Source organism: Pseudophryne corroboree, chromosome 1 (genome assembly GCF_028390025.1).
Source record: "Pseudophryne corroboree isolate aPseCor3 chromosome 1, aPseCor3.hap2, whole genome shotgun sequence".
NCBI classification, from domain to species: Eukaryota; Metazoa; Chordata; class Amphibia; order Anura; family Myobatrachidae; genus Pseudophryne; species Pseudophryne corroboree.
This window is the reverse complement of record NC_086444.1, coordinates 1,225,935,131-1,225,950,962: the sequence shown is the minus strand read 5'-3', so window position 1 is coordinate 1,225,950,962 and position 15,832 is coordinate 1,225,935,131. Positions and strand designations below refer to the sequence as shown.

Genomic DNA, 15,832 nt, shown 5'->3' with positions numbered 1-15,832 from the left:
TGTTAGTAGGTGGAGGAATACTTGATACTAGGCGGAGGAAGACTAGTTACTTACTAGGCAGAGGAAGACTAGTTACTAGGTGGAGGTAGACTAGTTACTAACCAGAGGAAGAGTAGTTACTAGCCAGAGAAAGAATAGTTACTATGAGGAGGGTTAATAGTTATTAGATGGTGGAAGACTTGTTACTAGGCAGAAGACTAGTTACTAGGCGGAGAAATACTTGTTACTAGAGGAAGGAAGACTTGTTGCTAGGCCGAGGAAGACTTGTTACTAATTAGGCGGTGGAAGACTTGTTACTAGGCGGAGGAAGACTTGTTGCTAGGCTGAGGAAGACTTGTTACTAGGCGGAGGAAGACTTGTTACTAGCCAGAGGAAGACTTGTTACTAGGCGGAGGAAGACTTGTTACTAGCCAGAGGAAGACTTGTTACTATGTGGAGGAAGACTTGTTACTAGCCAGAGGAAGACTAGTTATTAGACAGAGGAAGACTAGTTACTAGGAGGAGGAAGAGTAGTTACTAGGCAGAGGAAGACTTGTTAATAGGTGGAGGAAGACAAGTTACTAGGTGGAGGAAGACTAGTTACTAGGAGGATGAAGACTTGTTACTAGGTGGAGGTAGACATCTTAGTAGATGTAGGAAAACAAGCTACTAGTTATTAGCCAGAGGAAGACTTGTTACTAGGAGGAGGAAGAGTAGTTACTAGGCAGAGGAAGACTTGTTAATAGGCGGAGGAAGACTTGTTACTAGGTGGAGGATGACTAGTTACTAGGAGGTGGAAGACTTGTTACTAGGCGTAGGAAGACTTGGTACTAGGCGGAGGAAGACTTGTTAATAGGCGGAGGAAGACTCGTTACTAGGTGGAGGAAGATTCATTACTAGGCGGAGAAAAACTCGTTACTAGGTGGAGGAAGACTTGCTACTAGGCGAAGGAAGACTGGTTAATAGGCAGAGGAAGATTGGTTACTAGGCGGAGGAAGACTTATTACTAGGCGAAGGAAGACTGATTACTAGGCAGAGGAAGACAGATTACTAGGCAGAGGAAGACTGGTTACTAGGCGGTGGAAGACAGGTTACTAGGCGGAGAAAGACTCGTTACTAGGCGGAGGAAGACTCGCTACTAGGCGAAGGAAGACTGGTTACTAGGCAGAGGAAGACTGGTTACTAGGCGGAGGAAGACTTGTTACTATGCGAAGGAAGACTGATTACTAGGCAGAGGAAGACTCGTTACTAGGCAGAGGAAAACTCGTTACTAGGCGGAGGAAGACTCGTTACTAGGCGAAGGAAGACTTATTACTAGGCAGAGGAAAACTGGTTACTAGGCAGAGGAAGACTGGTTACTAGGCAGAGGAAGACTGGTTACTAGGCGGAGGAAGACTGGTTACTAGGCGGAGGAAGACTTGTTACTAGGCGAAGGAAGACTGATTACTAGGCAGAAGAAGACTGGTTACTAGTCAGAGGAAGACTCTTTACTAGGCGAAGGAAGACTTATTACTAGGCAGAGGAAAACTGGTTACTAGGCAGAGGAAGACTGGTTACTAGGCAGAGGAAGACTGGTTACTAGGCAGAGGAAGACTCGTTACTAGGCAGAGGAAGACTCGTTACTAGGCGGAGGAAGACTTGTTACTAGGCAAAGGAAGACTGGTTACTAGGCAGAGGAAGACTGGTTACTAGGCGGAGGAAGACTGGTTACTAGGCGGAGGAAGACTTGTTACTAGGCGAAGGAAGACTGATTACTAGGCAGAAGAAGACTGGTTACTAGTCAGAGGAAGACTCTTTACTAGGCGGAGGAAGACTTATTACTAGGCAGAGGAAAACTGGTTACTAGGCAGAGGAAGACTGGTTACTAGGCAGAGGAAGACTGGTTACTAGTCGGAGGAAGACTTGTTACTAGGCGGAGGAAGACTTGTTACTAGGCGGAGGAAGACTTGTTACTAGGCGAAGGAAGACTGGTTACTAGGCGGAGGAAGACTTGTTACTAGGCGGAGGAAGACTTGCTACCAGGCGGAGAAAGACTTGTTAGCAGCACACATATTGTGTATAAGGTGAGAGAGGTAACATTGGTAACAAGAATGATAACATTCCACACTGGGTCTAATCCACATATTCATTTAAATGTTTTATGGTCCAGGCAGAAGCAGCTATAATGGTGCTGTATACACTGGGGATGAAGCTCACAGAGGCCTAATCTAACGTTATCTGTCACACAGATGTACAGATCTGTATCTCGGTGCAGAGGGTGCGGATGACTGGTGATGGTCGTATGTTATGTTGTGTCATTACTAACAGTCACAGTCATAATAGCAGCGTCATGGAGATTATCTCTGTATAATATGTTGTGTCATTACTAACAGTCACAGTCATAGTAGCAGCGTCATGGAGATTATCTCTGTATAATATGTTGTGTCATTACTAACAATCACAGTCATAGTAGCAGCGTCATGGAGATTATCTCTGTATAATATGTTGTGTCATTACTAACAATCACAGTCATAGTAGCAGCGTCATGGAGATTATCTCTGTATAATATGTTGTGTCATTACTAACAGTCACAGTCATAGTAGCAGCGTCATGGAGATTATCTCTGTATAATACGTTGTGTCATTACTAACAATCACAGTCATAGTAGCAGCGTCATGGAGATTATCTCTGTATAATATGTTGTGTCATTACTAACAATCACAGTTATAGTAGCAGCGTCATGGAGATTATCTCTGTATAATACGTTGTGTCATTACTAACAATCACAGTCATAGTAGCAGCGTCATGGAGATTATCTCTGTATAATATGTTGTGTCATTACTAACAGTCACAGTCATAGTAGCAGCGTCATGGAGATTTTCTCTGTATAATATGTTGTGTCATTACTAACAGTCACAGTCATAGTAGCAGCGTCATGGAGATTATCTCTGTATAGTATGTTGTGTCATTACTAACAATCACAGTCATAGTAGCAGCGTCATGGAGATTATCCCTGTATAGTATGTTGTATCATTACTAACAGTCACAGTCATAGTAGCAGCGTCATGGAGATTATCTCTGTATAGTATGTTGTGTCATTACTAACAGTCACAGTCATAGTAACAGCGTCATGGAGATTATCCCTGTATAGTATGTTGTATCATTACTAACAGTCACAGTAGCAGCGTCATGGAGATTATCTCTGTATAATATGTTGTGTCATTACTAACAATCACAGTCATAGTAGCAGCGTCATGGAGATTATCTCTGTATAATATGTTGTGTCATTACTAACAGTCACAGTCATAGTAGCAGCGTCATGGAGATTATCTCTGTATAGTATGTTGTGTCATTACTAACAGTCACAGTCATAGTAGCAGCGTCATGGAGATTATCTCTGTATAATATGTTGTGTCATTACTAACAATCACAGTCATAGTAGCAGCGTCATGGAGATTATCTCTTTATAGTATGTTGTGTCATTACTAACAATCACAGTCATAGTAGCAGCATCATAGAGATTATCTCTGTATAATATGTTGTGTCATTACTAACAATCACCGTCATAGTAGCAGCGTCATGGAGATTATCTCTGTATAGTATGTTGTGTCATTACTAACAGTCACAGTCATAGTAGCAGCGTGATGAAGATTATCTCCGTATAGTATGTTGTGTCATTACTAACAATCACAGTCATAGTAACAGCGTCATGGAGATTATCTCTATATAGTATGTTGTGTCATTACTAACAATTACAATCATTGTCGCAGCGTCATGGAGATTATCTCCGTATAGTATGTTGTGTCATTACTAACAGTCACAGTCATAGTAGCAGCGTCATGGAGATTATCTCTGTATAGTATGTTGTGTCATTACTAACAGTCACAGTCATAGTAGCAGCGTGATGAAGATTATCTCCGTATAGTATGTTGTGTCATTACTAACAATCAGTCATAATAGCAGTTTCATGGAGATTATCTCTGTATAATACAATCACAGTCATAGTAGCAGCGTCATGGAGATTATCTCTGTATAATATGTTGTGTCATTACTAACTGTCACAGTCATAGTAGCAGCGTCATGAAGATTATCTCCATATAGTATGTTGTGTCATTACTAACAGTCACAGTCATAGTAGCAGCGTCATGGAGATTATCTCTGTATAGTATGTTGTGTCATTACTAACAGTCACAGTCATAGTAGCAGCGTCATGGAGATTTTCTCTGTATAATATGTTGTGTCATTACTAACAATCACAGTCATAGTAGCAGCGTCATGGAGATTATCTCTGTATAATATGTTGTGTCATTACTAACAATCACAGTCATAGTAGCAGCGTCATGGAGATTATCTCTTTATAGTATGTTGTGTCATTACTAACAGTCACAGTCATAGTAGCAGCATCATAGAGATTATCTCTGTATAGTATGTTGTGTCATTACTAACAATCACAGTCATAGTAGCAGCGTCATGGAGATTATCTCCGTATAGTATGTTGTGTCATTACTAACAATCACCGTCATAGTAGCAGCGTCATGGAGATTATCTCCGTATAGTATGTTGTGTCATTACTAACAGTCACAGTCATAGTAGCAGCGTCATGGAGATTATCTCTGTATAGTATGTTGTGTCATTACTAACAGTCACAGTCATAGTAGCAGCGTGATGAAGATTATCTCCGTATAGTATGTTGTGTCATTACTAACAATCACAGTCATAATAGCAGCGTCATGGAGATTATCTCTTTATAGTATGTTGTTTCATTACTAACAATTACAGTCATTGTCGCAGCGTCATGGAGATTATCTCCGTATAGTATGTTGTGTCATTACTAACAATCAGTCATAATAGCAGTTTCATGGAGATTATCTCTGTATAATACAATCACAGTCATAGTAGCAGCGTCATGGAGATTATCTCCGTATAGTATGTTGTGTCATTACTAACAATCACAGTCATAGTAGCAGCGTCATGGAGATTATCTCCGTATAGTATGTTGTGTCATTACTAACAATTACAGTCATAGTCGCAGCGTCATGGAGATTATCTCCGTATAGTATGTTGTGTCATTACTAACAATTACAGTCATAGTCGCAGCGTCATGGAGATTATCTCCGTATAGTATGTTGTGTCATTACTAACAATTACAGTCATAGTAGCAGCGTCATGGAGATTATCTCTGTATAGTATGTGGTGTCATTACTAACAATCACAGTCATAGTAGCAGCGTCATGGAGATTATCTCCGTATAGTATGTTGTGTCATTACTAACAATCACAGTCATAGTAGCAGCGTCATGGAGATTATCTCCGTATAGTATGTTGTGTCATTACTAACAATTACAGTCATAGTCGCAGCGTCATGGAGATTATCTCCGTATAGTATGTTGTGTCATTACTAACAATTACAGTCATAGTCGCAGCGTCATGGAGATTATCTCCGTATAGTATGTTGTGTCATTACTAACAATTACAGTCATAGTAGCAGCGTCATGGAGATTATCTCTGTATAGTATGTGGTGTCATTACTAACAATCACAGTCATAGTAGCAGCGTCATGGAGATTATCTCTTTATAGTATGTTGTGTCATTACTAACAGTCACAGTCATAGTAGCAGCGTCATGGAGATTATCTCTTTATAGTATGTTGTGTCATTACTAACAATCACAGTCATAGTAGCAGCGTCATGGAGATTATCTCTGTATAGTATGTTGTGTCATTACTAACAGTCACAGTCATAGTAGCAGCGTCATGGAGATTATCTCTGTATAGTATGTGATGTCATTACTAACAATCACAGTCATAGTAGCAGCGTCATGGAGATTATCTCTGTATAGTATGTGGTGTCATTACTAACAATCACAGTCATAGTAGCAGCGTCATGGAGATTATCTCTTTATAGTATGTTGTGTCATTACTAACAGTCACAGTCATAGTAGCAGCGTCATGGAGATTATCTCTTTATAGTATGTTGTGTCATTACTAACAATCACAGTCATAATAGCAGCGTCATGGAGATTATCTCTGTATGATATGTTGTGTCATTACTAACAATCACAGTCATAGTAGCAGCGTCATGGAGATTATCTCTGTATGATATGTTGTGTCATTACTAACAATCACAGTGATAGTAGCAGCGTCATGGAGATTATCTCTGTATAGTATGTTGTGTCATTACTAACAGTCACAGTCATAGTAGCAGCGTCATGGAGATTATCTCCGTATAGTATGTTGTGTCATTACTAACAGTCACAGTCATAGTAGCAGCGTCATGGAGATTATCTCCGTATAGTATGTTGTGTCATTACTAACAATCACAGTCATAGTAGCAGCATCATAGAGATTATCTCTGTATAGTATGTTGTGTCATTACTAACAGTCGCAGTCATAGTAGCAGCGTCATGGAGATTATCTCCGTATAGTGGAGGTCATTCCGAGTTGATCGTTAGCTGCCGTTGTTCGCAGAGCAGCGATCAGGCTAAAAAGCGGCACTTCTGCGCATGCGTATGGGATGCAATGCGCATGCGCGATGTACTTTCACAACAAACGATGCAGTTTCACACAAGGTCTAGCGACGCTTTTCAGTCTCACTGCTGGCCGCAGAGTGATTGACAGGAAAGTGGCATTTCTGGGAGGTAACTGACCTTTTTCAGGGAGTCTGTGTAAAAACGCAGGCGTGTCAGATACAAACGCAGGCGTGCCTGGGAAAACACGGGAGTGGTTGGCCAAACGCAGCGCGTGTTTGTGACGTCAAATCAGAAACTAAATAGTCTGAAGTGATTGCAGGCTAGGAGTAGGTCTCGAGCTACTCAGAAACTGCTCAAAAATTTTTTGGTGCCGTTCTGCGATCCGTTCATTCGCACTTGTGCTAAGCTAAGATACACTCCCAGAGGGCGGTGGCTTAGCGTTTGCATGGCTGCTAAAAGCAGCTAGCGAGTGAACAACTCAGAATGAGGGTCAGTATGTGGTGTCATTACTAACAATCACAGTCATAATAGCAGCGTCATGGAGATTATCTCTGTATAGTATGTTGTGTCATTACTAACAGTCACAGTTATAGTAGCAGCGTCATAGAGATTATCTCTGTATAATATGTTGTGTCATTACTAACAGTCACAGTTATAGTAGCAGCGTCATAGAGATTATCTCTGTATAATATGTTGTGTCATTACTAACAATCACAGTCATAGTAGCAGCGTCATGGAGATTATCTCCATATGATATGTTGTGTCATTACTAACAGTCACAGTCATAGTAGCAGCGTCATGGAGATTATCTCTGTATAATATGTTGTGTCATTACTAACAATCACAGTCATAGTAGCAGCGTCATGGAGATTATCTCTGTATAATATGTTGTGTCATTACTAACAATCACAGTCATAGTAGCAGCGTCATAGAGATTATCTCTGTATGATATGTTGTGTCATTACTAACAATCACAGTCATAGTAGCAGCGTCATGGAGATTATCTCCATATGATATGTTGTGTCATTACTAACAGTCACAGTCATAGTAGCAGCGTCGTGGAGATTATCCCCATATAAAATGTTGTGTCATTACTAACAGTCTCAGTTATAATAGCAGCGTCACGGAGATTATCTCTGTATAATAGTGTGGCCGGAGAGACCCCAGCCCACGTGGACAATGGCGGCGCGGCACTGAAGGGGTTAACCCTCAGGTGACCGGCGCCATATTCAAGGACAATGGGCGCTTGGCGCCACTTTTAAACTGTGCACTGGTACTAAACGCTATCTTTAAATGTAGTGTGGGTGCTAGGCACCGGGTATTTAAAAATATATTTACTACTGTGTTTTCACCAATGTTATATTTAATGCAAGTGCCAGCACTTAGAAGGAATGTGTAAGCTGTGTTGGTTTTAAAATGCATTTACTATAGATGTCTGAATAATCATCTCCTGTCAGTAGGAAGTGGCATGCTAATGGCCCTGTCCTAGCAGAGAGGTGTGAATGACAAAACCTTTTGATGTGTAAAGATGCTAATCACGGGGTCTATGGGCTTGGGACCTGTTTCATGTACCTGATTTAATTGATATACGAACCCTGAATGGCAGATGCAGGAAGGAAGACTGTTTGTTTGTATTGTAGCCTTTCCTGATGTAATCTCAAACACTGGGTTTGCCTGGAGATGTGAATGAGACAGAAACATTTGTATTTTGAAGCTATGTGATAAATTTATCAATAGTGAATGTTAATCTGATACCAAACGTTGTCTGGGTGACAGGAAGGAGGATATTGTTTTATTGCACTTATCTCCTTTTGAAATGTAATTTATTTATTGGTATTTTGTAAAATAACCTGATTGGTTGGAGAAGACAGGGAGGGCTTACCCCCCTGTGGTACTGTGTGGAAAACTGACATAAAAAGGAGACCTGCGTGCCTCCAGAGTTGTATTGTATTGTACCATCTTTATTCTGCTGAAACATCTGATTGTATGCTGTTGCCCCTAGCAATAGGGAGGAGCATTTTTAAAGGTTATTATTGAGCAAATAAACATCATTGCCTCAAGAAGATTGCTTCATCTTGTGACCTACAGGGTTATGCCAAACCTAGCCCAGTCCTCCGGCTGTCCAGGGAAGCACCTAACGTCTCCAAGTTCCTCCTTCCGCCAGCTACCGGTAGAGGCCTAGCAAGTGGCTAGTGGGGATTCGTCAACACCACACAGGTGTGGTAAGGCAGTGCGTCGGCACATACAGAGCAGAACCGTGGTTCCAAATGCCACGGCAGGTTAGGAGTTTGGTGGTGGCAGCATAAACCCGCCCACAGCGCAGTGGGTGGAGTCAGTAACAGGCGGATACTGACGGTAAGCGGGAATCCCCTATGTGGTCAGGCCTCGTGTGACTTGACCTTCCAATCTGTGCGCAGCCGACGGGACGCGAAAGCGGCGAGTGCTTTCGTACGGGACCGTCCTGTCACAGAAATTGGTGGCATAGTGGTGGGATAATCCCAGGTGGCTTTTCATCACCCGATTGGAGAAGCCGAGTTACTCAGGAGAGGAGTAACTGCAGCGCAGGAGAACGCACAAGATGACGGATTTCAGCGGAACGTCTAAGGGCGATCTGGAGATCGTGTGCCAGGAGAAGGGTGTGGATATCCCTTCCAACGCGTCCAGAAGCGTCATGAAGGCGGCGCTCATGAGCATGGAGGAGTCCCATCGGGCAGAGGTGGAAAGCACTGACGGCGTCAGCATCGCAGAGGACGGCCCAACAGTAGACCTTCGTAAGGAACCAGTGAGACCAACAAGCCCCGCCCTCTCTCACAGCAGCAATGTTTCCCAGCAATCCCTAGCAGGGCCAGGATCCCAACGTCCCAGGGGGGGGGGCGGCCCGGATACCCTAGCAGATCGGCTAGCGGAATTGGGGGAAAGGGCAACGGAGCAAGAACGCATGCTTGTCATCCGGATGTGGCATGCGGAGCGGGCATCACCAGCCGTGGTACCCCGGGAGCCGTTGTCAGCTGTTGTACACAGATCAGGACGTATTCAGTTTGCCAAGTTTGCAGACAGTGATGGGGACATTGATGGACATTTGCAAGTTTTTGAAAGGACTTGTAAACTACACGATTTACCCAAGTCGGAGTGGGTGAGACACCTTGTGCCCACTCTGCATGGAGAGGCCTTGGAGGCCTATCGAGGAGTGGCCACGGAGGACTGTGGCAACTACGACGAAGTTGCAAAGGCCCTCCTCCAGCGATTCTTCATCACTCCAGAGTCTTACAGGAAGAAGTTCAGAGACTTGCCCAAGAATCCTAGCAGCACCCATGAGCAGTTCGCCACCCAGCTGCGGCAGTACGTGGTGAAGTGGGTGAAGGGTTCGGAAGCCACTACATGGGACGCACTGATTGACCTGATCTGCAGGGAGCAGTTCTACCGCAGGTGCGCCCCAGAAGTGAAGGAGTGGGTGCTAGATCGGGAGCCACCCAGCTTAAAAATGGCTGCCCAATTAGCAGACAAGTATGTGGCAATTCGGCCGCAGGGGCAGAAGCGCCCAGCCAGCAGCCAGCTCCAAACGACTGCACCACCAAGGGGACCCCCCTCTTCAGCTCATCACCCCCAAGACAAGCATCTTCCAACCCGGGTGCTCTTGGCCAGCAACCGCACCGCAGCGTCCCTGCAACTGATCAGGGATCATCGGTGCCACGACTGGAGAAGAAGTGCTACGGCTGTGGGAAAATCGGACATCTGAGGATGAACTGTCCTGCATCCCAAGCACCCCAGACTCGTGCCCCAAGTCCGAGTGCTGGAGCCCGGCTCGCTTGTTTGACGAGAGGAGATGAGCCTATAGAGACTGTTCCCCCTCCAGTCAGTCCGATGTAGTGTGGCGAGAGAAAGGGGCACTCTGCGGAGAGAGTCACCTGCATGGCCAAACAGCCCCTACACAACATGTGGAGGCACCTGCAGCCGGTCCACGTGGGACCCCTGCAGGGGGAAGGCCTAAGAGACTCTGGGGCCTCAATCACTGTGGTGAGCCCCCACCTTATAGATCCTGCTGCAGTATTGCAGGGTCGCACTGCCAAGGTCCCCCTGGCAGATGGAATGGAGAAAGCGGTTCCCATGGCAAGAGTCTACCTGGACTGGGGAGCTGGACCAGAGTTGCGAGAAGTTGCCGTCATGGATGGTCTCCCAACTGATGTGGTCCTAGGAAATGATCTGGGTGGTGGGATCGTCACTACGTTTGTTGGCGCCATTCCCCGGAGTCAAGTTCCACAACCACCGTTGACATCAGCTGCTCCAGCACAGCCCAGCCCAGAGGAAAAGACTACAGCTGCTAGACAACTGCCAGCACAGCCAACCACAGCATCAACCAGCCCAGAGGAAAAGATTACAGCGGCTAGATCGGCACATCGACCCCGCATGCCTTTTGCCTCTGGTATGCCTAAGTCCCCTAGCAATGCAGAGGATGTCGGTTCCAGCTCGTTTGATCCTGTGGGGGTGCCCAATGATGCTCCTGACCCAAGTGGTTTGCCAACTCCGGTGGTGAGTATGAGAAACCACACTGACTTTTCCATGACTGACCCCTACTAGACTGACCCTAGTAGTCTTCCCCTGTAGAGTGTCCCAATTTAGGAGAGATTGAGGGCCACAGGCAGGAGTTTAGGGAGGTTCAACTCTCTGACCCACCCCCGAAAGGCATGAGACGCCACTCTGGCAGCGGCCTTGACAGGGTTGGGGCGGGAAGTTTGACCTGGCGGGAAGGGTTAAGGTACAGGGTAGCCAGGAAAGTGCGAGGGGATAGACCAGATAGGGAATGTGTCCAACTGGTCCCCCCAGGGAACGTTCCTGCGCAACCGGTGTCGGTTGCCAGCGAAACCCCTTTGGACAGTAACCCGGAGACAGACCGTACCCTGAAGTGCCTGACACAGAGCTTACCCTGGTCTGGAATGTCGGATGATGCCCAGACCAACTGTAAGGCTGGTGCCATGCGTTGGCAGCTGGGGCCCTCCAGCGGTTGTGTTGTCTCTGGGCCTCTGCCCATAGGAGAACCCTTGCAGCAAGTTGCTGTGGACATAGCAGGTCCCTTGCCTGTGCTCAGTAGATCGGGGAAGACACGCAGCCTCCCTGTAGTGGATGCCACACAGGATCCAGAGGCTGGTGGTCTGGCCGCCATCACTGTGGCACAGGTAGCGGACGAGGAGAGAAGAGTAGGCCTAGGTGACAGGGTAGGTTTCCCGAGTCATAGGTCGACAGAAGAGGATTGGAGGGTAGGTCTGACAGTTCGGGCAGACAGTTGCCAGATAGGTATGACGGAGGTGCAGTGCCTGGGGCACCATGTGGGAGGAGACAGGGGTAGGCCCAAACCAGAGGGGGTGGAGGCAACCAGAGGCTGTCCCCGACCCACATCACCCAGACCGGTACTGACCTTAGAACCTGTAAGGCCCTACGGACACGTTGTCATTGAATTTAGTCCTGTAGTGAACACCTTGACAGAGATGGCTAGGAAGGGCATTCCCAAGTCAGTGGACTTTGCACCCGCTTGCGAGTTGGCATTCCAGTCATTGAAGGAGGCTCGGGTACCCGCTCCAGTGCTGATGGCGCACATTCTTGACCAGGACTGTGTGTTACGAACTACTGCGCCACTGCACGGACTGGGAGTAGTACCGAGCCAGAAAGAGCCATATGGGCAGGAGCACCCTGTGGCCTGTTTGAGCAGTATACTGATATTGTGGGAGGTGGGGTATGCCACAATTGGGACACCGTGGGTGGCACTTGTGTGTAACTGGCCCCCCACCTTGGTGACTTACCACCAACCTGTTAGGTGGCTGCAACCTACATTGAGGAAATTGGACAGACTTTTGTGGTGGAGCCTTGAACTTGGACTTCAGGTGGACTATTTGAACATTGTGCACCCACGAAGAGAGGCCCACTGCACTATGGATGAACTGTCTAGGCCGGAGCCTACGCCCCCAGGTAGCGTCACCTTCAACCCCATTAAGGACTGCGGGACCAGGGACCAAATCGTTGGGACATGGGTCCCTGGTTGACCCGCTTGAATGGGGGGGGGGGGAGTAGTGTGGCCGGAGAGACCCCAGCCCACATGGACAATGGCGGCGCGGCACTGAAGGGGTTAACCCTCAGGTGACCGGCGCCATATTCAAGGACAATGGGCGCTTGGCGCCACTTTTAAACTGTGCACTGGTGCTAAACGCCATCTCTAAATGTAGTGTGGGTGCTAGGCACCGGGTATTTAAAAATATATTTACTACTGTGTTTTCACCAATGTTATATTTAATGCAAATGCCAGCACTTAGAAGTAATGTGTAAGCTGTGTTGGTTTTAAAATGCACTTACTATAGATGTCTGAATAATCATCTCCTGTCAGTAGGAAGTGGCATGCTAATGGCCCTGTCCTAGCAGAGAGGTGTGAATGACAAAACCTTTTGATGTGTAAAGATGCTAATCACGGGGTCTATGGGCTTGGGACCTGTTTCATGTACCTGATTTAATTGATATACGAACCCTGAATGGCAGATGCAGGAAGGAAGACTGTTTGTTTGTATTGTAGCCTTTCCTGATGTAATCTCAAACACTGGGTTTGCCTGGAGATGTGAATGAGACAGAAACATTTGTATTTTGAAGCTATGTGATAAATTTATCAATAGTGAATGTTAATCTGATACCAAACGTTGTCTGGGTGACAGGATTGAGGATATTGTTTTATTGCACTTATCTCCTTTTGAAATGTAATTTATTTATTGGTATTTTGTAAAATAACCTGATTGGTTGGAGAAGACAGGGAGGGCTTACCCCCCTGTGGTACTGTGTGGAAAACTGACATTAAAAGGAGACCTGTGTGCCTCAAGAGTTGTATTGTATTGTACCATCTTTATTCTGCTGAAACATCTGATTGTATGCTGTTGCCCCTAGCAATAGGGAGGAGCCTTTTTAAAGGTTATTATTGAGCAAATAAACATCATTGCCTCAAGAAGATTGCTTCATCTTGTGACCTACAGGGTTATGCCAAACCTAGCCCCGTCCTCCGGCTGTCCAGGGAAGCACCTAACGTCTCCAAGTTCCTCCTTCCGCCAGCTACCGGTAGAGGCCTAGCAAGTGGCTAGTGGGGATTCGTCAACACCACACAGGTGTGGTAAGACAGTGCATCGGCACATACAGAGCAGAACCGTGGTTCCAAACGCCACGGCAGGTTAGGAGTTTGGTGGTGGCAGCATAAACCCGCCCACAGCGCAGTGGGTGGAGTCAGTAACAGGCGGTTACTGACGGTAAGCGGGAATCCCCTATGTGGTCAGGCCTCGTGTGACTTGACCTTCCAATCTGTGCGCAGCCGACGGGACGCGAAAGCGGTGAGTGCTTTCGTACGGGACCGTCCTGTCACAAATATGTTGTGTCATTACTAACAATCACAGTCATAGTAGCAGCGTCATGGAGATAATCTCCGTATAATATGTTGTGTCATTACTAACAATCACAGTCATAGTAGCAGCATCATAGAGATTATCTCCGTATAGTATGTTGTGTCATTACTAACAATCGCAGTCATAGTAGCAGCGTCATAGAGATTATCTCTGTATAGTATGTTGTGTCATTACTAACAATCACAGTCATAGTAGCAGCGTCATGGAGATTATCTCTATATAGTATGTTGTGTCATTACTAACAATCACAGTCATAGTAGCAGCGTCATGGAGATTATCTCTGTATAGTATGTTGTGTCATTACTAACAATCACAGTCATAGTAGCAGCGTCATAGAGATTATCTCTGTATAATGGCCCTCATTCCGAGTTGTTCGCTCGCAAGGCGATTATAGCAGAGTTACACACGCTAAGCCGCCGCCTACTGGGAGTGAATCTAAACATCTTAAATGTGCGACCGATGTATTCGCAATATTGCGATCAAAACCGAGTTAGCAGTTTCTGAGTAACTCCAGACTTACTCTGCCTGTGCGATCAATTCAGTGCTTTTCGGTCCCGGCTGACGTCATAAACACACCCAGCGTTCGCCCAAGCACTCCCACCGTTTCTCCAGACACGCCTGCGTTTTTTCCGGAAACGGTAGCGTTTCCAGCCACACGCCCCTAAAACGCCGTACATCCGCCCAGTAACACCCATTTCCTGTCAATCACAATGCGTTCTCCGGAGCGACGAAAAAGCCGTGAGTAAAATTACTTTCTTCTTAGTAAAGTTACTTGACGCATGCGCAGTGCGAACATTACGCATGCGCACTAAGAGAATTCTCACTGCGATGCGATGAAAAATACCGAGCGAACAACTCGGAATGAGGGCCAATATGTTGTGTCATTACTAACAATCACAGTGATAGTAGCAGCGTCATGGAGATTATCTCCGTATAGTATGTTGTGTCATTACTAACAATCACAGTGATAGTAGCAGCGTCATGGAGATTATCTCCGTATAGTATGTGGTGTCATTACTAACAATCACAGTCATAGTAGCAGCGTCATAGAGATTATCTCTGTATAGTATGTTGTGTCATTACTAACCAGGGTCGGACTGGCCCACTGGGGAACAGGGGAAACCACTGGTGGGCCCCACTGCCTATGAGCCCTCCTCCTCCTCTAGGGATCAGGTTTCAGACTCTATCCTAGTGCACTTGAATTATGCATTATACATATGTTACATTATACTTCACAAGAATATGGGTTATTATATGTTTACCAAGGGGAACAGAACATGTACTCTGTAATGGTTAGCCAAACCTCTGTGGTGGCTGGCCACGCCCCAGTGTAGCCTGGCCACACCCTTAAGCATGGGCCCTACAACAGCATTCCCCGGTGGGCCCTTCATGCCCCAGTCCGACACTGGTACTAACAGTTACAGTCATGGTGGCAGCGTCACATGTAACATCTTACCAAGTAAGCGGCTTCTCTCATGAACTGCTTGGCCGGCTGCTTCCAAATGGCAGGAACTGTTATTACCCACCGGATGGCTTCGTTCTCATCCAGAGACGGGCACTGGTCCCTGAGTTCCTGTACAGGAGACACAGCCCTCCATTGTTAATCAGCTCACCATTACACGCAATTAATTATACTGTAGGCTAATAAAACGTCATCACAAGTGAAGGATAATAAAAACCGGGTTAATTGCTCATATATACCTGCACACACAGCACAGCTGCACAGGTGCATCACATAGGTGTGACTGAATGGTTAGTGAGTGCCTAGGAGGAGGCTTAAATAACTGCACAGGTGCATCACATGGGTGTGACTGATTAGTTAATGAGTGCCTGGGAGGAGGGTTAAATAGCTGCTGTTGTATTTGCGGCGGGGCGACTGACACTGGACAAACTGGCCGGCCACCAGGTAGGTGACCAGTGTATAGCTCAGTGGCTCAGCATACTGGAACCTCCTGTCAGAGCCCTGCACCTGGTCCTGCACAGTAA

General features: G+C 46.0%; 1 protein-coding gene across 2 annotated transcripts in view; it reads right to left on the bottom strand.

Moving 5' to 3' along the window:
• The window catches only part of HSPA12B (heat shock protein family A (Hsp70) member 12B), a 188,355-nt gene that overhangs the window by 69,525 nt on the left and 102,998 nt on the right, over nucleotides 1-15,832 (bottom strand). For both annotated transcript variants that reach the window (XM_063925359.1, XM_063925358.1), the window contains exon 7: nucleotides 15,303-15,419. In XM_063925359.1, coding sequence (XP_063781429.1) covers nucleotides 15,303-15,419 — 117 coding nt within the window. The remainder of the gene's footprint in view (nucleotides 1-15,302; nucleotides 15,420-15,832) is intronic.